General features: G+C 53.0%; 1 protein-coding gene across 4 annotated transcripts in view; it reads right to left on the bottom strand.

The window, feature by feature from the left end:
* Positions 1-22,327, bottom strand: part of LOC134339705 (phosphofurin acidic cluster sorting protein 1-like) — a 67,059-nt gene extending 44,732 nt beyond the window's left edge. Inside the window, exons 1-2 of one of the 4 annotated variants that reach the window (XM_063036428.1) lie at positions 21,909-22,327; positions 672-759 (exon numbers count right to left, since the gene is read on the bottom strand). In XM_063036428.1, the coding sequence (XP_062892498.1) occupies positions 672-759; positions 21,909-22,018 (198 nt within the window). In that variant the 5' untranslated portion in view covers positions 22,019-22,327. Of the gene's footprint in view, positions 1-671; positions 760-1,195; positions 1,252-16,572; positions 16,956-21,908 lie in introns of those variants that run through there. The other 3 variants (XM_063036427.1, XM_063036430.1, XM_063036429.1) reach the window with 3 other exon arrangements.
* Between the last annotated feature and the right edge of the window lie 5,238 nt (positions 22,328-27,565).

Raw genomic sequence — 27,565 nt, 5'->3', positions numbered from 1 at the left:
AGAAGAATGGGCAAAGAAGTGACAGGCGGATTACAGTGTCGGGAAGTGAACGGTCATGCCCTTTGTATGAGGAAGAAAAGCAAAGACTATTTTCCAAACGGGGAGAAAATTCAAAAATCGAGGCGCACGGAGACTTGGGATTCCTCGCGCAGGTTTCCCTGAAGGTTGAGTGGGCAGGGGAGGGAGGCAAAAGCAATGTTAGCATTCATCTCGAGAGGACGAGAAGACACAAAGGCAAGGGTGTGATGGCGGGGCGTCGGTCAGACCGCACTTGGGGAACTGAGAGCAGTTCTGGGCCCCTTTATCTGAGGAAGCGGGTGCTGGCGTTGGGAGAGGAGGTTCGCGAGAATGCTGCTGGGAATGAAAGGGTTAACGTTTGAGGGGCTGCACTCGCTGGAGTTTTTTGCTGGGTGGGGGGAGCCTCACTGAAACTTATCGAGCATTGTAAGGGCAAAGACAGAGAGAACGTGGAGAGGATGTTTCCGATAGCGGGAGAGGGCACCGTCTCTGAATAGAAGGATTTGGAACGGAGGTGAGGAGGGATTTCTTGAGGCTGACGGTGGTGTATCTGTGGCGGCCAGGTCCTGGGGGGTATTTAACGCGGAGGCTGACGGACCGCATATTGATAAGAGTGGACGCGGAGAGACGTTTCCGTCGGCGGAGGGCCTCACCTGCAGCTTTACAGCGATCACCACCGAACTGAGGTCTTTGTCCAACTCCTTCAACACCAGCAGCTTCTTCAGGGTCAGACTGAACAATCTGAGCGAGAGGGAGGGAGGGGGGAGAAAGACGGGAGAGTGAGGGAGCTGCTGGACGTTCCCGCAGCATGGTCCCGCGTTTCGGGCTCAGTCCCCGCCGCCACCCGTAGAGAGCTCGCACCCTCGCCACTAGCGCAGCACGGCCCGCGGACCCAAACCCGGAGGAAACCCGCGCGGTTATGGGGAGGCCGCGGCCGCGGCGGGAAATCGAAACCGGGGCGCCGGCGCTAGAAGATAGACGTGAATGGAGACCCGAGGATCAGCTTATCGACGGAAAGAGCAGACCAGCCAAACCTCGGTTTCCCTGCAGCGACAGGAGAAACGGCCTACTTCAGAATCACTCTCCCCTCAATACCCACCCCATCGAACGTGGTCACTCATTAGGGTTCGGGGGGGGGTTCAATTAGGCGCAGGGCGGCGTGCGCGGTGATAATTACCCCAGGCTAACAGTCCAGGTTACGAATCCCAATCCCACCATGACAGCTGGGAATTAAACACAATTGTCGAAATAAACGCGGGATTTTAAAAATGAGTGTCGATGAAGGCAACCAAAATTGGCGATTCGGCAAACTGATACCCTGAGGGTGACACAAGAGATTGTGCCAACGCTGGAAATACACACACACACACAAAATGCTGGAGGAACTCAGCAGGTCGGGCAGCACCTGTGGAGGGGAATAAACAGTCGACGTTTTAGGCCGAGACCCTTCCTCAGGGCCGGAAAGGAATGGGGGAAAGAGGCCAGAATAAGAAGGTGGGGTGAGGAGGAGGAGGACAAGATGGCAGACGATAGGTGAAGCCGGGTAGGTGGGAGAAGGGATGGAGTAAGAAGCTGGGAGGTGATAGCGGAAAAGGTAAAGGGGCCGAGGAAGAAGGAATCTGATAGGAGGGGAAGAGTGGACCGTGGGAGAGAGGGAAGGAGGAGGGGATGATAGTTGGGGAGTTCGGCCACACTCACACACTCTCACACACACACACACACACACACACACACACACACAAAACGCTGGCGGAACTCAGCAGGCCCGGAAGCATCCATGGCAATGAATAAAGACGATGTTTCGGGCCGAGACTCTTCATCAACACGGGAAAGGAAGAGGGAAGAAGCCAGGATATGAAGGAGGAAGAAGGGGAAGGAGCAGAAGCTAGATTCTAGAAGATGACAGGCGAGACCAGGTGAGGGGGATGTTGGGTTAAGTGGCAGAAGTTACTGGAGGGTATAAAATTGAAATAGAGAGAGGGGGAGCAAAAGCAATTACGGTAATTTCTCCCTGTTCTTCTCCTCTTCCTTTAGCCATTTACCCCTCTTCATCTTCAATCTCCTCTTCCTTTACCCCTTTACCCAACGAAACCTAATTTCCCTCAGGATCAATAAAGTATATCAATCTATGTATCAAACTGGTTCCCTCTCTCACCTCTTCCCTTCTCCTCACCGGCCCATCACTTCCCTCTGGTTCCCCTCCTCTTCCGCTCCCTCCCCCCCACCCCACGGTCCACTCTATTCTCCAATCAAATTCCTCCTCCTTCAGGCCTTTACCTTTTCCACCTATCACCTCCCAGCTTCTCGCTTCAGCCAACCTTCCCGCTCACCTATCACCTGCCATCTTGTGCTCCTTCCCTCTCCCCCGCCCCCCAAGTGTCTAGGAGAGTGAGAAAGGGGACTAGAGTGAAATGTAGAAGGTGCAGTTGTAAACAGCACAGAAACAGGCCCTTCGGCCTATCATGTCCATGCTGGACTTTTTGCCCCAATTCCCTTCATTAGGACCATAAGTCAGACAGGCTGCAGCTCTTTGGATTCCTACTGTTGGATTCTGATGTTCTAACTCCAGGGTTCTTTTGGAAGTCAGGGCAAAGGCACGAAACGTCTGGGTTCGCCGTCCTCATATTAAGCACCAATAGCACAATGAAAATTAAAAACAGACAGCGATAGAGGTCCACAAAGTGAAGGAAAACAGAAGGAGAAAAAGGGAGAGGAAGAAGATGGCGCCCAATGTGGGGCAACTTTCTTTTTACATATATACACATAGATAAGAAACTTTCCACTCAATTTCGCAGATAAGAGTCCGCCACTGAGGAAGACCCTATTCAAATAATGCAGCGCTAGAGCGTTCCAGAATCATACAAATGTAACCGAATGCAAGGAAACAAATCACAGGGCTGTACTTGGTAATATGGTTGAGTTCAGCTTGAAATTTGATAGGGAGAAAGGAAGGTCTGACCCAGCAATATAGTCATAGTCATACTTCATTAATCCCGGGGGAAATTGGTTTTTGTTGCAGTTGCTCCAGAAATAATAAGTAGTAATAGAACCATAAATAGTTAAATAGTAATATGTAAATTATGCCAGTAAGTTATGAAATAAGTCCAGGACCAGCCTATTGGCTCAGGGTGTCTGACCCTCCAAGGAAGGAGTTGTAAAGTTTGATGGCCACAGGCAGGAATGACTTCCTATTACGCTCTGTGCTGCATCTCGGTGGAATGAGTCTCTGGCTGAATGTACTCCTGTGCCCACCCAGTACATTATGTAGTGGATGGGAGACATTGTCCAAGATGGCATGCAACTTAGACAGCATCCTCTTTTCAGACACCACCGTCAGAGAGTCCATTTCCATCCCCACAACATCACTGGCCTTACGAATGAGTTTGTTGATTCTGTTGGTGTCTGCTACCCTCAGCCTGCTGCCCCAGTACACAACAGCAAACATAATCGCACTGGCCACTACAGACTCGTAGAACATCCTCAGCATCGTCCGGCAGATGTTAAAGGACCTCAGTCTCCTCAGGAAATAGAGACGGCTCTGACCCTTCTTGTAGACAGCCTCAGTGTTCTTTGACCAGTCTAGTTTATTGTCAATTCGTATCCCCAGGTATTTGTAATCCTCCACCATGTCCACACTGACCCTCTGGATGAAAACAGGGGTCACCGGTACCTTAGCTCTCCTCAGGTCTATCACCAGCTCCTTAGTCTTTTTCACATTAAGCTGCAATCTTGCAGTTTATCCTGCAATATCTTGGTGGAGGAAAGGAAATTGCAGTGGTATGAGAGAGGAGTTGTCCAAAGTGAATTGGAAGGAGATGCTGGCAGGGATGACAGCAATGGGGTGAGTTTCTGGGGGAAAACGAGGAAGGTGCAGGACAGACGAATTCCCGAAACAAAGAAATACTCAAATTGCAAAATAGTACAACTGCAGCTGACAAGGGAAGTCAAAGCTAATGCAAAAGCAAAAGAGGGGGCACACAACAAAGCAAAAATTAGTGATAAGACAGAGGATTGGGAAGCTTTCGAAAAACCTACAGAGAGCAACTAGAAGAATCATTAGGAGGGAAAAGATGGAATATGAAAGCGAGCTCGCAAACAATATCAAAGTGGACAGTTAAAGCTTTTTCAAGTATGGAAAAAAACAGAGATGAGAGTGGATACAGGACCGCTAGAAAATAATGCCGGAGAAATAATAACGGGGGACAAGGAGATAACAGATGAACTAAATGAGTATTTTTGCATCAGTGGAAGACACTAGCAGTGTGCCAGATGCTGAAGGGTGTGAGAGAAGTGGGTGCAGTTACTATTACAAGGGAGAAGGTGCTCAAAAAGCTGGAAGACTGAAGGGTATATAATTCACCCCGACCAGATGAACTGCGCCCTGGAGTTCTGAAAGAGGTAGCGGTAGAGATTGTGGAGAGGCATGAGGAAGATGTTGGAGTCAATTGGTAAGGATGAGGTGATAGAGAACTTGGTGACACAGGACAGGATCGTACAAAGCCAGCATGGTTTCCTTAAGGGAAAATCTTGCCTGACCAACCTGTTGGAATTCTTTGAGGAGATTACAAGTAGGATAGATAAAGGGGATGCGGTAGACGTTGTATATTTGGACTTTCAGAAAGCCTTTGACAAGGTGCCACACATGAGGCTGCCTACCAAGTTAAGAGCCCATGGTATTACAGGAAAGTTACTGGCATGGTTAGAGCATTGGCTGATTGGTAGGAGGCAGCGAGTGGGAATAAAAGGATCCTTGTCTGGTTGGCTGCCAGTGACGAGTGGTGTTCCATAGGGGTCAGTGTTGGGACCACTTCTTTTTATGCCATAGATCAATGATTTAGATGATGGAATAGACGGCTTTGTTGCCAAGTTTATCTGAAGATTGGTGGAGGGGCAGGTAGCGTTGAGGAAACAGGTAGGATGCAGAAGGATTTAGACAGATTAGGAGAACGGGCAAGAAAGTGGCAAAGGAAAAACAACGTTGGAAAATGCATGGTCATGCACTTTGGTAGAAGAAATAAATGCGCAGACTATTTTCTAAACAAGGAGGAAATCCAAACATCTGAGATGCCCAGGGGTGCGGATGTGGCACTGTTGATCAGAGACAGCGTCACGGCTGCAGAAAAGGAGGAAGTCATGGAGGGATTGTCTACGGAGTCTCTGTGGGTGGAAGTTAGAAACAGGAAGGGGTCAATAACTCTACTGGGTGTTTTTTTATAGACCACCTGATAGTAACAGGGACATCGAGAAGCAGATAGAAGACAGATTCTGGAAAGGCGTAATAATAACAGGGTTGTTGTGGTGGGAGATTTGAATTTCCCAAATATCGATTGGTATCTCCCTAGAGCGAGGGGTTTAGATGGAGTGGAGTATGTTAGGTGTGTTCAGGAAGGTTTCTTGACACAATATGTAGATAAGCCTACAAGAGGAGAGGCTGTACTTCATCTGATATTGGGAAATGAACCTGGTCAGGTGTCAGATCTCTCAGTGGGAGGGCAGTTTGGAGATAGTGATCACAATTCTATCTCCTTTACCATAGCATTGGAGAGGGATAGGAACAGACAAGCTGGGAAAGCATTTAATTGGAGTAAGGGGAAATATGAGGCTATCAGGCAAGAACTTGGAAGCATAAATTGGGAACAGATGTTCTCAGGGAAATGTGAGGCAGAAATATGGCAAATGTTCAGGGGGTATTTGTGTGGCGTTCTGCATAGGTACTTTCCAATGAGACAGGGAAAGGATGGTAGGTACAGGAACTGTGGTGTACAAAGGCTGTTGGAAATCTAGTCAAGAAGAAAAGAAAAGTTTACGAAAGGTTCAAAAAACTAGGTAATTATAGAGATCTAGAAGATTATAAGGCTAGCAGGAAGGAGCTTAAGAATGAAATTAGGAGAGCCAGAAAGGGCCATGAGAAGGCCTTGGCGGACAGGATTAAGGAAAACCCCAAGGCATTCTACAAGTATGTGAAGAGCAGGAGGATAAGACGTGAGAGAATAGGACCAATCAAGTGCGACAGTGGAAAAGTGTGTATGGAACCAGAGGAGATAGCAGAGGTACTTAATGATACTTTGCTTCAGTAATCAATACGGAAAAGGATCTTGCCAGTTGTAGGGATATCTTACAGTGGACTAAAAAGCTTAAGCACGTAGATATTACGAAAGGGAATGTGCTGGAAAGCATCAAATTGGATAAGTCACCGGGACTGGACGGGATGTACCCCAGGCTACTGTGGGAGGCGAGGGAGGAGATTGCTGAGCCTCTGGCAATGATCTTTGCATTGTCATGGGGACTGGAGAGGTTCCAGAGGATTGGAGGGTTGCGGATGTTGTTCCTTTATTCAAGAAAGGGAGTAGAGATAGCCCAGGAAATTATAGACCAGTGAGTTTTAGTTCAGTGGTTGGTAAGTTGATGGAGAAGATCCTGAGAGGCAGGATTTATGAACATTTGGAGAGGCATAATATGATTAGGAATAGTCGGCATGGCTTTGTCAAAGGCAGGTCATGCCTTACGAACCTGATTGAATTTTTTGAGGATGTGACTAAACACATTGATGAAGGTAAAGCAGTAGATGTAGTGTATATGGATTTCAGCAAGGCATTTGATAAGGTACCCCATGCAAGGCTTATTGAGAAAGTAAGGAGGCATAGGATCCAAGGGGACATTGCTTTGTGGATCCAGAACTGGCTTGCCCACAGAAGGCAAAGAGTGGTTGTAGACGGGTCATATTCTGCATGGTGGTCAGTGACCAGTGGTGTGCCTCAGGGATCTGTTCTGGAACTCCTTCTCTTCGTGATGTTTATAAATGACCTGGATGAGGAAGTGGAGGGATGGGTTAGTGAATTTGCAGATGACACAAAGGTTGGGGGTGTTGTGGATAGTGTGGAGGGCTGTCAGAGGTTACAGTGGGACATTGATAAGATGCAGAACTGGGCTGAGAAGTAGCAGATGAAGTTCAACCCAGATAAGTGTGAGCTGGTTCATTTTGGTAGGTCAAATATGATGGCAGAATATAGTATTAATGGTAAGACTCTTGGCAGTGTGGAGGATCAGAGGGATCTTGGGGTCCGGGTCCATTGGACACTCAAAGCTGCTGAGCAGGTTGACTCTATGGTTAAGAAGGCATACGGTGCATTGGCCTTCATCAATCGTGGGATTGAGTTTAAGAGCTGAGAGGTAATGTTGCAGCTATAAAGGACCCTGGTCAGACCCCACTTGGAGTACTGTGCTCAGTTCTGGTTTCCTCACTACAGGAAGGTTGTGGAAACCATAGAAAGGGTGCAGAGGAGATTTACAAGGATGTTGTCTGGATTGGGGAGCATGCCTTCTGAGAATAGGTTGAGTGAACTCGGCCTTTTCTCCTTGGAGCGACGGAGGATGAGAGGTGACCTGATAGCGGTGTACAAGATGATGAGAGGCATTGATCGTGTGGATAGTCAGAGGCTTTTTCCCAGGGCTGAAATGGCTAGCATGAGAGGGCAGAGTTTTAAGGTGCTGGGAAGTAGGTACAGAGGAGATGTCAGGGTTAAGTTATTTTATGCAGAGAGTGGTGAGTGTGTGGAATGGGCTGCCGGTGACGGTGGTGGAGGTGGATATGATAGGGTCTTTTAAGAGACTCCTGGACAGGTACATGGAGCTTAGAAAAATAGAGGGCTATGGGTAACCCTAGGTAACTTCTAAGTTAAGGACATGTTTGGCACAGTTTTGTAGGCCAAAGGGCCTGTATTGTGCTGTAGGTTTTCTAAGTTTCCATGTTCTATGACTTGAGAGTCCTTGTGGAGAACGCCTCGGGTTAACTTGCAGGTAGAGTCAGTGGTGAGGAAGGCAAATGCAATGTTGGCATTTATTTCAAGAGGTCGAGAATACAAGAGCAAGGATGTGATGCTGAGGCTTTATAAGACACTGGTGAGGCCTCACCTTGAGTATTCTGAACAGGTTTTGGGCCCCTCACGTAAGATGTGCCGGCACTGGAGAGGGTTCAGAGGAGGTTCACAAGGATGGTTCTGAGAATGAAAGGGTGATCATATGAGGAATGTCTGTACTCGCTGGAATTTAGGAGGAGAAGGGAAGACCTCAATGAAACCTTTCGAATGTTGAAAGGCCTCAACAGAGTAGATGTAGAAGGGATGTTTCCCATGGTGGGGGAGTCTAGGACAAGAGGGCACAGCCTCAGGATAGAGGGGTGTCCATTTAAAACCGATGTGGGGGAAATTTCTTTAAGGGTGGTGAATTTGTGGAATTTGTTACCACAGGCAGCTGCGGAGGCCAGGTCATTGGGTGTATTTAAGGCAGAGCTTGATCGGTTCTTGTTTGGACACAGCATCAAAGGTTACGGGGAAAGGGTTGGGGAGTGGGGCTAAGGGGGGAGAAAAGGACCAGAAGGATCAGTCAAGTTCGAATGGTGGAGCAGACTCGATGGGCCAAATGGCCAAATTCTGCTTCAATGTCTTAAGGTCTTACATGTACTTTCATAATAAACTTACTTTGAACTTTGAAATACAGGACACGTTGAACAACTGCATTTGCACACTGTGACCACTAGGAGGCACAGTGAACAACTGCATTTGCACACTGTGACCACTAGGAGGCACAGTGAACAACTGCATATACAAACAACAGGAATTCTGCAGATGCTGGAAATTCAAGCAACACACATCAAAGTTGCTGGTGAACGCAGCAGGCCAGGCAGCATCTCTAGGAAGAGGTACAGTCGACGTTTCGGGCCGAGACCCTTCGTCAGGACTAACGGAAGGAAGAGCTAGTAAGAGATTTGAAAGTGGGAGGGGGAGGGGGAGATCCGAAATGATAGGAGAAGACAGGAGGGGGAGGGATGGAGCCAAGAGCTGGACAGGTGATTGGCAAAGGGGATACAAGAGGATCATGGGACAGGAGGCCCAGGGGGAAGGAAAAGGGGGGGGGAACCCAGAGGATGGGCAAGGGGTATAGTGAGAGGGACAGAGGGAGAAAAAGGAGAGAGAGAGAGAGAAAGAATGTGTGTATATAAATAAATAACGGATGGGGTACGAGGGGGAGGTGGGGCATTAGCGGAAGTTTGAGAAGTCAATGTTCGTATAACTAAATAACGAGGAAAACCTGCAGATGCTGGAAATCCGAGCAACACACACACTCACAAAATGCTGGAGGAACTCAGCAGGCCAGGCAGCGTCTGTGAAACAAAATACAGTCGACGCTTCGGGCCGAGACCCTTTAGACCCTTTTCCTCTGCGATTGGAGGTTAAAAAAAAAGATGAGTAGCTTTACAAGGTGCGGGGAGGGGAGAGAGAAACACCAGGTAATGGGTGAAACCGGGAAGGGGAGGGATGAAGTAACGAGCTGGGAAGTTGATTGGTGAAAGGGACAGGAGGCCATGGAAGAAAGAAAAGTGGGGGGGGAGCACCAGAGGGAGGCAATGGGCAGGCAGGGAGATAAGGTGAGAGAGGGAAAGGGGAATGGGGAATGGTGAAGGGGTGTGGGGAGCTTTTCTAGAAGTTTGAGAAATCGATGTTCATGCCGTCAGGTTGGAGGCTACCCAAATGGAATAAGGTTTTGTTCCTCCAACCTAAGTGTGGCCTCATCGCGACAGTGGAGGAGGCTATGGATGGACATGTCGGAATGGGAATGGGAAGTGGAATTAAAATGTGTGGCCGCTGGGAGATCCCGCTTGCTCTGGCGGACGGAGTGTAGGTGCTCGGTGAAACGGTCTCCCAATTTACGTCAGGTCTCACCAAAGTACAGGAGGCCACACCGGGAGCACCGGACACAGTTTATGACCCCAACAGACTCACAGGTGAAGTGTCGCCTCACCTGGAAGGACTGTCTGGGGCCCTGATTGGTAGTGAGGGAGGAGGTGTAGGGGCAGGTGTAGCACTTGTTCCGCTTACAAGGGTAAGTGCCAGGAGGGAGACCAGTGGGGAGGGACAAATGGACGAGGGAGTCACACAGGGAGCGATTCCTGCGGAAAGCTGGGGCAGGGGGAGGGAAAGATGTGCTTGGTAGTGGGATCCCGTTGGAGGTGGCAAAAGTTTTGGAGAATTATGTGCTGGACTTGGAGTCTGGTGGGGTGGTAGGTGAGGACAAGAGGAATCCAATCCCTGGTAGGATGGATTAAGAGCAGCCGTGTGTGAAAGGGAAGAGATGCAGTTGAGGGTGCTGTTGTTGGTGGAGGAAGGGAAGCCCCTTTCTTTAAGAAAGGAGGACATCTCCTTCGTTCTAGAACGAAAAGCCTCATCCTGAGAGCAGATGTGGCAGAGACGGAGGAATTGAGAGAAGGGGATGACATTTTTAAAAGTAACGGGGTGGGACGAGGTGTATATACATACTGTGACCACTAGGGGGCACACTGTAGCCACCCCACTTCAACTCTCCTTCCCATTCCCATTCAGATATGTCCATACATGGCCTCCTTTACTGCCATGATGAGGCTAAACTCAGGTTGGAGGAGCAACACCTCATATACCGTCTAGGTAGTCTCCAGCCCCTTGGTATGAACACAGAATTCTCCAACTTCCGGTAATTCCCTCCCCCTCCCTTCCCCTATCCCTATTTCACTCTGCCCCGTCCCCCAGCTGCCTATCACCTCCCTCATGGTTCCACCTCCTTCTACTCCCCTTTGTGTTTTCCCCTATTCCTTCTTCACCTTTCCTGCCGATCCCCTCCCTGCCTCCCCTCTCCCACCCCTTATCTTTCCCTTTACTGGTTTTTCACCTGGAACCTACCAGCCTTCTCCTTCCCACCCTCCCCCCACCTTCTTTATAGGACCTCCACCCCCTCCCTCTACAGTCCTGACGAAGGGTTCCGGCCCGAAAGGTCGACCGATCTTTTCCACAGATGCTGCCCGACCTGCTGAGTTCCTCCAGCGTGTTGTGAGTGTCGCTTTGACCCCAGCATCAGCAGATCATGTTGTGTTTACGAACTGTATATACACACTGTGCCACCAGGGGACACACTGAACAACTGCATTTACACACTGTGACCACTGGTTAGTCACTTCGTTAGCCCTGACGAAGGGTCTCGGCCCGAAACATCGACTGTACCTCTTCCTAGAGATGCTGCCTGGCCTGCTGCATTCACCAGCAACTTTGATATACACACTGTGACCAATAGGGAGCACACTGAGCAACTGCATATACAGACTGTGACCACTAGGGGGCACACTGAGCAACTGCATATACAGACTGTGACCACTAGGGGGCACACTGAGTTGCATATACAGGCTGTGACCACTAGGGGGCACACTGAGCTGCATATACAGACTGTGACCACTAGGGGGCACACTAAGCAGTTACATGTGTATAACAACTTGACTTGAATTGGTTGTTCGTACAGATCAGATCATTACGCAGTGCATTGAGGTAGAACAAGGTAAAATAATAACAATGCAGAATAAAGTTCAACGACGACAGAGAAAGTGCAGTGCAGGTAGACAATAAGGTGCAGAATCAGAACGCGGTCAATTTATCAAAGTAGGGAACCGTTCAATCCTCTGACTGCCCTTGAACAGAAACTCCTACAAAACGAAATGGACACAGCTCAGTCCACCATGGGTGAAAACCTCCCCAACCATTCAACACATCTACATGGAGCGATGTTGCAAGAGAGCAGCCTCCATCGTCAGGGACCCGCCACCCAGGCCGTGCTCTCTTCCCGCTCCTGCCGTCAGTAAAAAAGGCCCAGGAGCCTCAGGACTCGCACCACCAGGGTCAGGAACAGTTACTGCCCCCTCAGCCATCAGGCTCCTGAACCAGAGGGGATAACTTCACTCAAAAAGTTCCCACAACCTCTGGACTCACTTCTGAGGACTGTTCATCTCGTGCTCTCGGTAGTTAATGCTTATTTATTTATTCTTATTATTTCTTTCTTTGCAGAGTTTGTTGCCTCCTGCACTTGGTTCCGTTTAAAGATTTATTGAGTATGCCCGCAAGAAAATGAACCTCAGGATTGTCTACGGTCACTTTGATAATAAATTTACTTTGTTCTTACAGCAGGGGTTTTAGACGCTGTCCTCGAGCCTGGCGGGGCGAGCTTTCAGGCTCCTGTATCTTCCGCCCGACGGGAGAGGGGAGAAGGGAGAGTGTCTGGGGTGGGTGGTTTATCGAGGCAGAGAGGAGTGCGGACAGAGGAGGCCCAATTAGGCTCCTTCGTCTTACGGTCTACACACGCACATCGACGGAACTGGGGTTCCTGGCGCCGTGGAACCAGCAGCCTTACCCGCCGCGCCCGCCGCCATGCCGTCCCTCACAGGCTCCGCACCCGGAGAGAGGCAGGGGTCTGTCTGCAGTCACCCCTCCCGCCCTCCAACCATCCCGTTTCACTGCCTCCCCCCTCCCGTCCCAGTCCCACAGCAAACACCCTGCACGCTCGCCTCTCCCGGCCCACCCCCTCCCCCCCCACCCAATCACAGTGCGTGCGCGTTCCTCTGCGCGGAGACGCTGAAAGGGGGAGGCCGCTCGGCCCCTCGTGCCCGGTCTGTGCGACGCCACTCTCCCGTGATGTCCCCAAATCCGTCCACCTCGGGCAGGGAGACGCGAGAGCTGCACGACAGACAGCAGCCGAGACCCCTCCCGCCCTCTTCGGGGCAGGTATAGCTCATCTGGGAGGCAAACAGGAATAGCTTAAATAAACTTCTCCCCCCATGACCCTCCCTCTTCTGCATTCTCTCTTCTCTCCTCTCCCTCCGGAGTCCTCCCTTCCCCTCTCCCCCTCCCCACATCCTCTCCTCCTGTGACGCCTCACGCCCTGACCTCTGTCCCCCTCATTCCCCTCTCTCCCCACAACCTCACCTCCTCTTCCCTCCCCCCCCACCCCCGGCGTCTCTCTCCTCGCAACCCCTCCCTCCCCCTCTCACTTCGCCGGCTTCCTTCCCCTCCTCCCGCGACCTCGGCTCCTCCAATCTCTCCCCCCACGTTACAGCCCCCCCTTCCCCTCGCGCACTCTGCCACCTCCCACGAGCTCGGGGGGACAACAACTCGCTGACAAGCCGCGGCCGGCTCCCCGCTTGGCGGGCGAAACCCCCTCCGCCCTGCGGTGGAACTCACTCCACGGACGCGCTCCCCGCCCCCTCCCCCTCCCTCAGCGTTTGCTGCCAGCGTGTTTACTTGAACACAGGGCAACTCCGCGGGGAGCTTCCCTCCTCAGCTAACGACTTGTTTACCACTGATCCTGTGTTTGTCCTCCCCGGAGGGGCGGCCCCTTGCTCCCCGATCCCCGCGGGCCCCAGAACCTTCCGCGCCACCCCGGCATCCACCGGGGAGGGGGGGTGGGGCAAACCCAGAGCTGCCAGCCCCCCCAGCTGGGCAGTGCTGTTCTCCACCCCCCCCCACTGTGCTGGGGGAGGAGAGGGTGAAGAGGGAGCAGTGGGGAGGGAGGGGCGCGCGAGAGGGCACTGAGAGAGGGCTTAGACCACAAGATCGTCAGACATAGGAGCAGAATTAGGCCATTCAGCCCATCTAGTCTGCTCTGCCATTCCATCACGGCTGATCCCGGATCCCACTCATCCCCATACACCCGCGTTCTCGTCCTGTACTTTGATATCCCGACCGATCAGGGAACGATCAACTTCTACCTTAAATACACCCTCGGACTTGGCCTCCACTGCAGTCTGTGGCAGAGCATTCCACAGATTCACTACTCTCTAGCCAAAAAAAAAATCCTCTTTGTTCTAACGGGTCACCCCTCAAATCTGAGTCTGTGCCCTCTAGTCCTGGATACCCCCACCACAGGAAACATCCTCTCCACATCCACCCTAGCTAGTCCTTTCAACATTCGGTAGGTTTCAATGAGATCCCCCCACGTTCTTCTAAATTCCAGTGAGAACAGACACAAAGCTGCCAAACACTCCTCATATGTTGACCCCTTCATCCCCTGGAATCATCCTTGTGAATCTCCTCTGGACTCTCTCCAACGACAACACATCCGTTCTGAGATCTGGGGCCCAAAACTGTTGACAACACTCCAAGAGAGGCCTGACTAGTGTCTTATAGTGCTTTTAGTTTCTACTCCCCTTGAAATAAATGTCAGATTTGCCTTCTTTATCACAGACTCAACCTGTAAATTAACCTCCTGGGAGTCTTGCATGAGAGCTCCCAACTCCCCCTGCACCTCTGATGTTTGAACCTTCTCCCCATTTAGATAATACTCCACACTATTGTTCCTTTAAAATGCATTATCATACATTTCCCAACACTGCATTCCATCTGCCTCTTTTTTTGGCCCATTCTTCTGATTTGTCCAAGTCCGGCTGCAATCACATCGCTTCCTCAGCACCACCTACTCCTTCACCCATCTTCCTATCATCTGCAGACTTTGCCACAAAGCCACGAATTCCATTATCTAAATCATTGACAAACAGTGTGAAAAGTGGCGGCCCCAATACTGACCCCAGAGGAACACCACTAGTCACGGGCAGCCGACCAGAAATTGTCCCTTTTATTCCCACTCGCTGCCTCCTGCCTGTTAGCCGTCCCGCTCTCCGTGCCAGTTTCCTTCCTGTAACGCCATCGGATTTTATCTTGTTAAGCAACCTCGTGCGTGGCACTTTATCAAATGCCTTCTGAAAATCCAATTGAATGATATCCACTGCCTCTCCCTTGTCCACCCTGCTTGTTACTTCCTCGAAGAACTCTAACAGATCTGTCAGGCAAAATTTCCCTTTACAGAAACCAGGCTGACTTTGACTTATTTTGTCATTAGTCTCCAAGTACCTCGAAACTTCATCCTTAATAATGGACTCCAACACTTTCCCAACCACTGAGATTAGGCTAACTGGCCTATCGTGTCCTCTCTTTTCCTCCCTTCTTAAAGAGTGGAGGGACATTTATAATCTTCCAGTCCTCTGGGACCATGTCAGAATCAAGTGATTCTTGAGAGATTATGACCAATGCATCGTTATCTCTTCAGCAACCTCTCTCAGGGCTCTGGGATGTAGTCCATCTGATCCAGATGAGTTATCCAGTTCAAAACGTTTCAGTTTGCCTGGCACTTTTTCCTTTGTAATAGCAATGGCACTCACTCCTGCTCCCTGATGCTCACGGACCTCTGGCACACTGCTAGTGTCTTCCACAGTGAAGACTGATGCAAAATACCCATTAAGTTCATTTGCCATTTCTTTGTCCCCCATTACTACCTCACCAGCATCATTTTCCAGTGGTTCAATATCAACTCTCAGCTCTCTTTTACCCTTTATACAACTGAAAAAAACTTTTGGTATCCTGCTTTATATTATTGTTTGCCCTCACAGTTCATCTTTTCCCTTCTCATAGCTCTCTTTTAGTTACCTTTTACTGGACTTTAAACGCTTCCTAATTATTCAATTTCCCACTCACTGTTGCTACCTTATATGCCCTTTCCTTGGCTTTTATGCAGTCGTTAACTTCCCTTGTCAGCTACGGTTGCCTGCCCCTGCCATTTGAGAACTTCCTCCTCTGTGGGGCATATCTATCCCATGTCTTGTGAACTATTCCCAGAAACTTTAGCCGTTACCCCACCAGTCCCCTCCTCCAATTCACCTGGGCAAGCTCCTCTCTCATGTCTCTGTAATTCCCTTTACTCCATTGCGATGCTGACACATGTGACTTATACACTATGAATTCAATCATATTCTGATCACTGCCTCCCTAATAAGATCTGGGTTATTACACAACACCCAGTCTAAGATAGCCTTTTCCCTAGTAGACTCAAGCACAAGTGGCTCTAAAAAGCCATCTCGTAGGCATTGGAATTGGTTGTTGACTTCAGAAGAAATTTACATCGGTGGTGCGCAAGTGGAACAGGTCAAAAGCTTTAAGTTCCTCGGGGTCAATATCACAAATGACCTGACTTGGTCCAACCAAGCAGAGTTCCACTGCCAAGAAGGCCCACCAGCGCCTTTACTTCCAGAGAAAACTAAAGAAATTTGGCCTGTCCCCTAAAACCCTCACTAATTTTTATAGATGCACCGTAGAAAGCATTCTTCTAGGGTGCATCACAACCTGGTACGGAAGTTGTCCTGTCCAAGACCGGAAGAAGCTGCAGAAGATCGTGAACACGGCGCAGCACATCACACAAACCAATCTTCCGTCCGTGGACTCACTTTACACCGCACTCTGTCGGAGCAGTGCTGCCAGGATAATCAAGGACACGACCCACCCAGCCAACACACTTTTCGTCCCTCTTCCCTCCGGGAGAAGGCTCAGGAGCTCGAAGACTCGTACGGCCAGATCTGGGAACAGCTTCTTTCCAACTGTGATAAGACTGCTGAATGGATCCTGACCCGGATCTGGGCCGTACCCTCCAAATATCCGGACCTGCCTCTCGGTTTTTTTTACACTACCTTACTTTCCATTTTTATATTTTCTATTTATGATTTATAATTTAAATTTTTAATATTTACTATCAGTTTGTTCTCCAGGGAGCGGGAAGCGCAGAATCAAATATCACTGTGATGATTGTACATTCTAGTATCAATTGTTTGGCGACAATAAAGTATAAAGCATTCAACAAATTCCCTCTCTTGCAATCTGACACCAACCTGATTTTCCCAATCCCCTTGCACGTTGAAGTCCCCCGTTACAATTGTGTCATTACCTTTATCACATGCCTTTTCCAGCTCCCTTTGCAATCTCAACTCCACATCTTGGCTACTATTTGGAGGCCTATATATGATTCCTGTATTTTTTTTACATTTGCAGTTTCTTCTCCTTTTTTTGCGTGCGCATGCGTCCGTGATGATGTCCTTTTCCTGGCCTTCACAAGGCGCGGAGCGAGAGAGAGAGACCGTGTGGCGCGACACTCCCCGCACAGACACTTTCGCAGTATTTCTCCCTTTTATTTAACGAGGCCGAGCTGCGATCTCGACACTCAAACCCGGCACGGATGGAAAGCGAGCTCGGGAGCGGACGTGACTGGGTGCGAACCCGGGAACCTCCGCTCCCGGGTCCGGCGCCAGCAGCCGGCCCCAGCGCACTTGCAGTTTCTTAACTCCACCCACAAAGATTCGACACCCTCTGACCCTCTGTCACCTCCCTCTAAAGATATAATTCTATCTCTCACCAACAGAGCCACAGCACTGCCCATGCCTTCCAATCTGTCCTTTCAATACACAGCAGATCCTTTGATGTTAAGCTGCCAACTACGGTCTCCTTTCACCCACGGCTCAGTGATGTCACACCGACCCATCTCTAACTGCACGAGTTTGTCCACGATATTCCGATGCACATTCAATCCTGCATTCCTTGACCTTTTGAATTTTGCCTCTGTGGTACAATTCAGCTCTTTGCTCTGTCTGCATTTGTAACCGATCACTGGCTTGTCCTTCCTTACGTTCACGTTACGTCCATCATCGACTTGTCAACCTCAGCTCTGTCATCCTGGTTCCCGACCCCCTGCCAGATTAGTTTAAACCACTCCCGACAGCTCTGCCCGCAAGAATATTGGTTCCCCTCGGATTCAAGTGTAACCCCTCCCTTTTACCCTCGCAAGCGGAACAAGTGCTACACCTGCCCCCACACCTCCTCCCTCAACACCCATTCAGGGCCCCCAAGCAGTCCTTCCAGGTGAGGCGACTCTTCACCTGTGGGTCTGTTGGGGGTCACCTCCTGCGTCCGGTGCTCCCGGTGTGGCCTCCTGTATATCGGCGAGACCCGGCGTGGACTGGGAGACCGCCTCGCCGAGCAGCTAGGCTCCGTCCGCCAGAACGCACGGGGTCACCCAGTAGCCACCCCCGTTTTAATTCCACTTCCCGTTCCCGTTCCGATATGCCTCCTCCATTGTCGGGATGAGGCCACACTCAGGTTGGAGGAACAACACCTTATATTCCGTCTGGGTAGCCTCCAACCTGATGGCATGAAGATTGACTTCTCAAACTTCTGGTGATGGCCCCCCTCCCCTGGGCATCGTCTCCGTCACCAGTCCCATCCCCTTTTCTTTCTCTCACCTTATCCCCTTGCCTGCCCATCGCCCCCCTCTGGTGCTCCCCCACCCCTTTTCGTTCTTCCATGGCCTTCTGTCCCCACCTATCAGACCACCCCCCCCCCCCAGCCTGGGATCCCTTTCGCCAATCAACTTCCCAGCTCTTCACTCGATCCGTCCCCCTCCCGGTTGCACCCATAACCTTGTGTTTCTCTCTCCCCCCCCCCACCTTTTAAATCTACTCCTCATCCTTTTTTCTCCAGTCCTGCCGAAGGGTCTGGGCCCGAAATGTCAATCCTTTTTCCATGGTTGCTGCCTGGCCTGCTGAGTTCCTCCAGCATTTTGCTTGTGTCCCTTTTTGTACAGGTCACACCTGCCCCAGAAGAGGTCCCAATGATCCAGAAATCTGAATCCCTGCCCCCCTGCTCCAATCCCTCAGCCACACATTTATCCTCCCCCTCATTCTATTCCTATACTCACTGTCGCGTGGCACGGGCAGCAACCCCGAGATTACTACCCTAGAGGTCCTGCTTCTCTGCTTCCTTCCTAACTCCCTGTAGTCTGTTTTCAGGACCTCCTCCCTTTTTCTTCCCATGTCGTTGGTACCAATATGTACCATGACCTCCGGCTGTTCTCCCTCCCATTGCAGGATACTGTGGACACGTCCAGAAACATCCCGAACCCTGGGCACCCGGGAGGCAAACTACCATCCGTGTTTCCTTTACGCGTCCACAACGGGTGAAGACAGGAGTGAATTGGGATTGGTTTAATATTGCCACAGGTACCGAGATACGGCGGTAAAGCTTGTCTTGCACACTGTCCACGCAGACCAGATCATTACACGATGCATTGAGGTCGAACAAGGTAAAAGAATAACAGAATGCAGAATAACGTGTCACAGCAACAGAGAGAGTGCACCGCAGGTAAACGATAAAGTGGAAGATCAGAACGAGGTAGATTGTGAGGTCAAGAATCTACCTTATCATACAAGAGTCTGACAATGTCGGCGCTGAAGCCATCCCTGAGCCTGGTGGGACGAGCTTTCAGGCTTTTGTATCTCCTGCCCGACGGGAGGGAGAGAAGGGAGAATGTCTGGGGGGGGGGCTTTGATTATCCTGGCTGCTTTACTGATGCAGTGAGGAGTGTAGACAGAGTCACGGAGGGGAGGCTGGTTTCCATGACGAGCTGAGCTGTGCCCACGACTCTCTGCGGTTCCTCGCGGTCTCGGGCAGAGCGGTTCCCGTCCCGAGCCGGGACGCATCCGGAGAGGAGGCAAAGGCCGGGGTCCGCCTTTGAACGCATCCGCAAACGCTCCCTCCCCGCGTCGGCTGCGGGGGGGCCCCCCCACCCCCGCTCCCGGCACACCAACGCAGGCAACAACCTAACCGAGATCGCGTCTGCCTGCGGAATCTCACCGCGCAAGAGGCCAAATCCGGCCCAAAAGTCACGGAGAGAAGGCAGGAGAATGGGGTCGAGAGGGAAAATAAATCTGGCGGAACGGACTCGACGGGCCGAGCGGCCTAATTCTGCCCCGACGCCTTAGGGCAGGACTTTCTAATTTGGGGTCCGCTGCATAAAACAGGGCGGGAACCCCCAGTTTGAATTATCTTTGTAAATGTTGTTTACTATACCTGGCTCCACCTCTCAAAGTCCAACCCGACCTTGCCGGCCTGAGAGGTGGAAACAGGGGTTTCGGCCAGCCAACAGGTCTGTGCTGAAGCTGCTCCCGGGGCCAGCCCCCCACCCCCTGCACAGTGGATACAAAAGCATTACAGAAACTTTGACAAACTCCCGCCCCGTCACCGACTTTGTGAGAGGTAACACTGAGAGATAAAGAGGGAAGTACCTGCGTCCGCAGCGCCCCCCTCTGGCAGCCGGGAGAAGCGCGGGCCACTCCTGCACTTCACCCCGGCCGTGCGCTAGGAAATAGTAACAGGCCACTCAGCCTCTCGAGACTATCCCACCGCCCAGCGGGATCGTGTCTGGCCTCTATACCCACCCCCCCCCAGCCTCGCCCCGTTACCCCCCGGTCTTCCGATATTTACCAACCTGCACCTGATATACACCTGGTGATTCGGACCCCCACTTCACTCACACGGGGGGGGGGGAGCGGCGGATTCCAGAGGCGCAAAGGCGTTTCCAACCTAAATGTTCACCACCCCCCCCCCCACAAAAGACTCTCGCAACCACATGTCCCCGCTCACGACTCTCCTCCGCGGCACGGTAGCCTAGCGGTCAGCACGACGGTTTACGGCGCAGGCCACCCGGGTTCGATTCCCGCCGCTGCCTGTGAGAGTCTGGGTTTCCGCGTGGGTTCCCTCCGGGTGCTCCGGTTTCCTCCCACGGTCCGACAACGTCCGGGCTAGGGTTAGTAAGCCGTAGACACACCACACCGGCTTTAGAACCCCCCCCCCCCGCCTCCCCTCGCACATCCTCGGACTGTCTCGATCACTGACACAAATGATACACTCAACTCGGGTCTTTAAATTAAATCTCCCCCTCTCTACATAAACACATTCCTTCCAGTTCGAAAACACCCTGCCTATGCACCTCTCAGCTCCTTTTAACAACCCCTCCGTCTCGTACGCTCCAACAAAGTCCCAGTCTCCCCCTATAACTCAGGTCCTCGCGAGGTGCTGGCGAATCTTTTCAGCGTCCTTTCCACTCCGAGATCATCCTTCCTACAACAGGGCGGCCGAAACTCCCAAGTGCGGTCTCCAAGCGTCCAGTACCCGAGACAGGAACCGCTTAAACGTTTCAGGATCAGCTTCTTCCCCTCCGCCATCCCGTTTCTGGATGGACGTTGACCCCGTGAACATGACCTCACTATTTTTTTTACCTTTTTCTGCTCTATTTATTTATTTAACTCCGTATTTTACATACAGTGTGTATACTTGTGTTGTAATTTATAGTTTTTACGTCACGCACTGTACTGCCGTCACAAAAACGACAAATTTCGCAACGTACTGAAAATCATCGACAATAAACTGGTTCAGGTCTTGGGGAGGGGGGTTAAAGGGGGGGGAGTCAGGCACAGGGACAGATAGACAGCGAGACAGGGTGACAGGCACAGAGAAAGAGACACGCGCAGAGACAGAGAGACACACACACAGAGAAACAGACAGAGTGAGAAAGAGACACACACACACAGACACACAGAGGGAGGGAGAAACCGATAGATAGAAAGAAAGAGAAGGGGTGAAAGAGGCAGTGAGACAGATGAGAAAGATGGTGCGCCAGAAAGAGACAGAATGGGGGAGAGTGACAGAGAGAGAGCGAGAGACGGAGGGAAAGAGAGATGAGGAAAGAGAAAGGGACGGAGTGAGCGAGGCAGTTAAGAGAAAGACAGAGAGGGAGACGGGTAAGAGAGATAGAAGGTGACAGAGAGAGAGAGAGAGGAGAGCTGAACACAGACAGGAGATACAAAGAGGGATGGACAGAGAGAGGGGGTGGACAGAGGGGGGAGACGGGGAGGGATAGAGAGAAGGGGGAGACGGGGAGGGATAGAGAAAAGGAGGGGGAGACGGGGAGGGATAGAGAGAAGGGGGAGATGGGGAGGGATAGAGGGGAGACAGGAGGGATAGAGAGAAGGAGAGGGAGACGGGAGGGATAGAGAGAAGGAGAGGGAGACGGGGAGGGATAGAGAGAAGGGGGAGATGGGGAGGGATAGAGGGAAGGAGAGGGAGACGGGAGGGATAGAGGGAAGGGGGAGATGGGGAGGGATAGAGGGGAGACAGGAGGGATAGAGAGAAGGGGGAGACGGGGAGGGATAGAGAAAAGGAGGGGGAGACGGGAGGGATAGAGAGAAGGGGGAGATGGGGAGGGATAGAGGGGAGACAGGAGGGATAGAGGGAAGGAGAGGGAGACGGGGAGGGATAGAGGGAAGGGATAGAAAGAAGGAGAGGGAGACGGGAGGGATAGAGGGAAGGAGAGGGGAGGTGTGCAGGCGGGGACTGCGGAGCGAAGGGGACGGACGGACGGGACCGGACGGGACGGGACGCCCTCCACCCTACCTGGGCACGCAGCTGGGCGAGGAGCGGTCGATCTCCCAGGTGGCGAACAGGTTCATGTGCACGGGTCTGGGCGCGGCGCCCGCCGCTGAGCGGTGGGGCCTCTCGGCCATGGCGGCCGCTCCAGTCCCGGGGCCACAGGCGACGGGTTCCGGCTTCTCACACGCAGAGGAAGCGGAAGCCTGCTGGAGGATCCGAGCAGAGCAGCGAGCCGCCGCGCAGAAGCTCGCCCCGGCGCCGAGCCGCGGACCGCAGACTCCCCCCGCCGGCCGAACTGCACACCGCTCTCCCTCCGTGCATACCAAGGAGGACAAGTGGCCGGCGTGCAAACTTCACGCACACACACACTCAACTGTGCAAATCTCACGCCGGGCCGAGACGGCAGCGCTCCCCTAGTGTGCAAATCTCGCACCCAGACAAGCGCACGGCGGCCACCCGAGCGTGCAAACCTCACGTATATATTATGCAAACCACAGCACAGGCCCGGCGTGCAAATCTCCCCCCACACACACACACATGAATATGCAAAGCACACGCCCCGAGTGTCTGCAAAGCGCTTCCCCCCCCCCACACACACACACACACGTGAAAAGCACACACCTGAGTGTGCAAATCTCACGCAGAAACTTGCACGCCAACACACCAGCCCGTGCGAGATCCCTCCTGCGGTGCACAGCCGGCAAAACTCAGTCGCCCCGGAGTGAGCAAAGCGTGCAGAGAAATCTGGTGCACACGTCTCACACACACCGCACCGTGTTGTACAGCGGCCCGGGGGCAAGTCACACTAGCTAGTGACAGCACGCACACGCACACTCACGAGTAAGTGTGCAAGTCTCACACTGCATTCGACACACATCAGCCGCCGTGCAAAAACATCGCTCAGTCCTGCCGGTCACGCCAGGCAGTGCGTACTGCGATCAGGGTGTAGACAACTAAGTATTTCATCTGAGACGCCATCATCTCTCCCCTCCCGTCCTCAGCCCACGCCCCCCCCCCCAGCTTTGGTCTCCCTTGCCCCTCCGGGGAAAAAACTACGACCCCCCCCCCCACTCCACCTGAGACTCGCTCAATTCTGAACGCCTCTTCCTCACTCTCCAGAGTCCTGAGGAATCGAGGGCCTAGGCTGGCCCACCTCCCCCTCTAACTCCGGCCCTCTAGTCCCAGTGGCACGGTCGAGCACGACGCCTTGCGGTACCGGCGACCCGTGTTCACTTCCCCCGGCCGCCGCCTCTGAGGAATTTCCACGTGCTCCCGCGCGGGTTTCCTCCGGGTGACCCGGTTTCCTCCCACAGTCCAAAGACCAGCTAGCAGGTTAATCGGCTGCCTGTAATCGCCTCACCAGCGACGACCTGTACAACTGCAACACAATCTCCCATTCCCTGCGCCCAGTGCCATCACCGTGGGAGTAGGGAGTTTAAATGGTTGGGCACGGACTAGATGGGCCGAAGGGCCTGCTTCTGTGCTGGGCTTTTCTATATTTGTGTGTGTGTGTGTCCTGTCTCTAGTGAGCATCTGTGTTTGTGACCCATCCCCCTGTGAAGGGGTGGGTGTGTGTGTGTGTGAGAGACCCATCTCCCAGTGAGAGCGTGTCTGTACACGCGTGTGTGGGTGAGACCGGTCCCCCTAGTGATTGTCGGTGTGTCTCTGTCTGAGACCCGCCCGTGTGTGTCCCAGTGAGGTGTTTTGAACTAACCGGAGTCTTTCGGAAACCGTTCCCGCCCAATGCACACCACGCCCTGCAATAGTTAAATTTAATCTGATCAAGACCCGGGCGTTAATTGCTGAGAACTCTCCTCTCTGTGTGTGGAGGACAGAAAACATGACGCAGTTGGTATGTGGGGGAGCTGGTCAAACTCTCTCTTGTCAGGAGCAGCCTGTCCCACTCCAAATCTCTCAGCACAGAACGTCCAGACTCGTCAGCAGCCTCCGAGAGAGTCACAGGCGGCGCTGGCAGAGGGGAGCCGGGGGAAGGGGAGAGGGGTCCCGGTGGGAAAGGAATCTTAGACCATTGGACAAGGGGAGTGAGGGGGGAAGAGGTGGAGACTGACAGGATGAACTGAAATTGAGAGAGAGAGAGAGAGAGAGAGAGAGAGAGAGACACACACACAGATACAGAGAGAGACACAGACAGAATCATACACACATGCAGAGACAGACACAGAGAGACACAGATACAGAAACACACACACACAGATAGACACACACAAAGGGAGACACAGAGAGACAGACATACACAGAGGGAGACAGACATGCAGAGAGACAGACACAGAGACACAGATACATAAACACACACAGAGACACACATAGAGAGATAGACACACACACAAAGGGAGACAGAGAGACAGAGACAGACACACAGAGGGAGACAGACACGCAGAGAGAGACACACACACAGAGGTACAGAGAGAGAGAGACACACACACACACAGAATCATACACACATGCAGGGAGACAGACACAGAGAGACACAGATACAGAAACACACACAGGGATACATAGAGAGACAGACATACACAGAGGGAGACAGACACATGCAGAGAGACAGACACAGAGAGACACAGATACATAAACACACACAGAGACACACATAGAGAGATAGACACACACACAAAGGGAGACAGACAGAGACAGACACACAGAGGGAGACAGACACGCAGAGAGAGAGACACACACAGGTACAGAGAGAGAGAGAGAGACACACACACACAGAATCATACACACATGCAGGGAGACAGACACAGAGAGACACAGATACAGAAACACACACAGGGATACATAGAGAGACAGACATACACAGAGGGAGACAGACACATGCAGAGAGAGACACACACAGGGGAACAGAGAGAGAGACACACACAGAGGCAGGGAAAGTGGGAGCGGAGGAGAGAGGAGGGAAAAAGAAGATGGATAGAAAGAGAGAAGGGGAGAGAGGAGGGAGAGAAGAGAGGGAGACTGATAGACACAAACATACACTCACACACAAATGGAGACGGAGAGAAGTGGGGGAGAGGTGCAGAGTGGGGAGAGAGAAGGAAGAGGAAAAAAAGGAAGAGATTGTAAATTACCCAGGACCCAGGGGCAGTGGAGAAATCTGACTACCCGGACAGGATGTGGGTTTTGTGAGATTATCTCAGGCTGCCCAACCCCGTCTCAGCAGGAATAATCGCCCGGTTGAGCAGTGCACAGATGATCTCCTCAGGCCTGGCTCCTGGCTAGGCTGGTAATCTGGGCTGCAGGGTTAATGCTGATCACAGTCTCTGGCTTTCCTGCGGATCGGAGACACGTCACACACCCCGTCCCGCTTCCGGGAGGCAGCCGGAGTGACAGATTCAGCCTGGTGATCAAGGCCTTTCAGCCCATCGGCTCGATGCTAGCCCCCCTCACATAATCCCATTCCCCACCACTTTGAAGTAATTTCCCTCCTGATGCCCAGCCCATTCATTTTAAAAGCTCCAAGTAATCCCATTTGCCGTTGCCTCTGCAGGTTGAAGTATTATTGGACGGGAAAATAGTCGTCTCAATTCTTCACCCCCCTCACCCCACCCCAGACAGTTTCTTCCTCTGCCACGTCGACATCTCCTTGGAGCATCTGCGGGAACCGCCTACACCTGCCTCAGGGGCAGGAACCCAGACACAATCCCTCATCCTGTTCCGAGTCTGTATTCCCGCACGGACCTTCCACCTCTGGGCAGCGGGTGGAATTGGGGCTTTGGTCACACGGCGGGGGAGAGGGAAGAGGGGGGAAGGAGGAGCGGGGAAGGGGTAGAGAGGGAGTGTGTGTGTAGGAAAGAAACCGAGACATCTGTCACCCCAATGAGTGTGTGTGTTCTCTGTTGCTGAGGGAAAGAGGGAGGTGGTGGGGAGGGGGTAGCAGGAGCAATGGAAATGGGGGGCACAGAAAGGGGGAGGGCGAGGGAAGGGAAGGAGGTGGGAGGGGGAGGGAGAGGGGGAGGGTGAGGGAAGGGAAAGAGGAGGAAAGGGGAAGGGAAGGAGGGGTGAGGAAGAGGGAAGGGAGGGAGGGGAAGGGTGAGGGGAGGGAGGGGGAGGGGGAGGGAAAGGAGGGAGAGGGGAGGGAGGGTGACGGTGAGGGAAAGGAAGGAGAGAGGAGGACGAGGGAAGGGAGGGAGAGGGCGAGGGAAGGGAGGGTGAGGGAAGGAGAGGGGAGGGAAGGAGGGGTGAGGAAGAGGGGAGGGTGAGGGAAGGGAAGGAGGGGGAAAGGGAAAGGGAAGGAGGGGTGAGGGAGGGAGGGGAGGGAGGGGGAGGGAAAAGAAGGAGAGGGGAGGATGAGGGAAGGGAGGGAGAGGGCAAGGGAAGGGAGGGTGAGGGAAGGAGTTGGGGGAAGGAGGGGTGAGGAAGAGGGGAGGGTGAGGGAAGGGAAGGAGGTGGGAGGGGGAGGGTAGGGAGGGAGAGGGGGAGGGCGAGGGAAGGGAAGGAGGGGGAAAGGGGAAGGGAAGGAGGGGTGAGGAAGGAAGGGGAGGGGGTGGGAAGGGAAGGGAAGGGAAGGAGGGGGAAAAGGGAAGGGAAGGAGGGGCGAGGAAGAGGGAAGGGAGGGAGAGGGGAGGGCAAGGGAAGGGAAGGAGGGGGAGGGAAGGAGGGGTGAGGAAGAGGGAAGGGAGGGAGAGGGGGAGGGTGAGGGAAGGGAAGGAGGGGAGAGCGAGGGAAGGGAAGGAGGGGGAGGGAAGGCGGGAGAGAGGGGAAGGGAAGGGGAGGAAGGAGGGAGAGGAGAGGGGAAGGGAAGGGGGAGGGAAGGAGGGAGAGAGGGGAAGGGGGGAGGGGGAGGGAAGGAGGGAGAGAGGGGAAGGGAAGGGGAAGGAGGGAGAGAGGGGAAGGGGAGGGGGAGGGAAGGAGGCAGAGAGGGGAAGGGGGGAGGGGGAGGGAAGGAGGGAGAGAGGGAAGGGAAGGAGGGAGAGAGGGGGAGGGAAGGAGGGAGAGAGGGGAAGGGAAGGGGGAGGGAAGGAGGGAGAGGGGGAAAGGAAGGAGGGGGAGGGGGAGGGAAGGAGGGGTGAGGAAGAGGGAAGGGAGGGAGAGGGGGAGGGTGAGGGAAGGGAAGGAGGGAGAGAGGGGAAGGGAAGGGGGAGGAAGGAGGGAGAGGGGAGGGGAAGGGGAGAGGGGAAGGGAAGGGGGAGGGAAGGAGGGAGAGAGGGGAAGGGAAGGGGGAGGGAAGGAGGGAGAGGGGGAAAGGAAGGAGGGGGGAGGGGGAGGGAAGGAGGGGTGAGGAAGAGGGAAGGGAGGGTGAGGGAAGGGAAGGAGGGGGAGAGCGAGGGAAGGGAAGGAGGGAGAGAGGGGAAGGGAAGGGGAGGAAGGAGGGAGAGGGAAGGGGAGAGGGGAAGGGAAGGGGAGGGAAGGAGGGAGAGAGGGGAAGGGAAGGGGAGAGGGGAGGGAAGGAGGGAGAGAGGGGAAGGGAAGGAGGGGGGAGGGGGAGGGAAGGAGGGAGAGAGGGGAAGGGGAGAGGGGAAGGGAAGGGGGAGGGAAGGAGGGAGAGAGGGGAAGGGGAGGGGGAGGGAAGGAGGGAGAGAGGGGAAGGGAAGGAGGGGAGGGGGAGATGTCCTTCTGTAAGGGTGTGTACTGTATCCCCTAGTCTCTGGCCTCGGTTCTGTCCACTTGATTAACTGTTTTCACCACCCTGCACCCCATAGGCCTGCTCCCCCCCCCCACCCACC

Source organism: Mobula hypostoma, chromosome 30, assembly GCF_963921235.1.
Source record: "Mobula hypostoma chromosome 30, sMobHyp1.1, whole genome shotgun sequence".
NCBI classification, from domain to species: Eukaryota; Metazoa; Chordata; class Chondrichthyes; order Myliobatiformes; family Myliobatidae; genus Mobula; species Mobula hypostoma.
The sequence above is the reverse complement of the archived record's forward strand: the minus strand, read 5'-3'. Positions and strand labels throughout refer to the sequence as shown.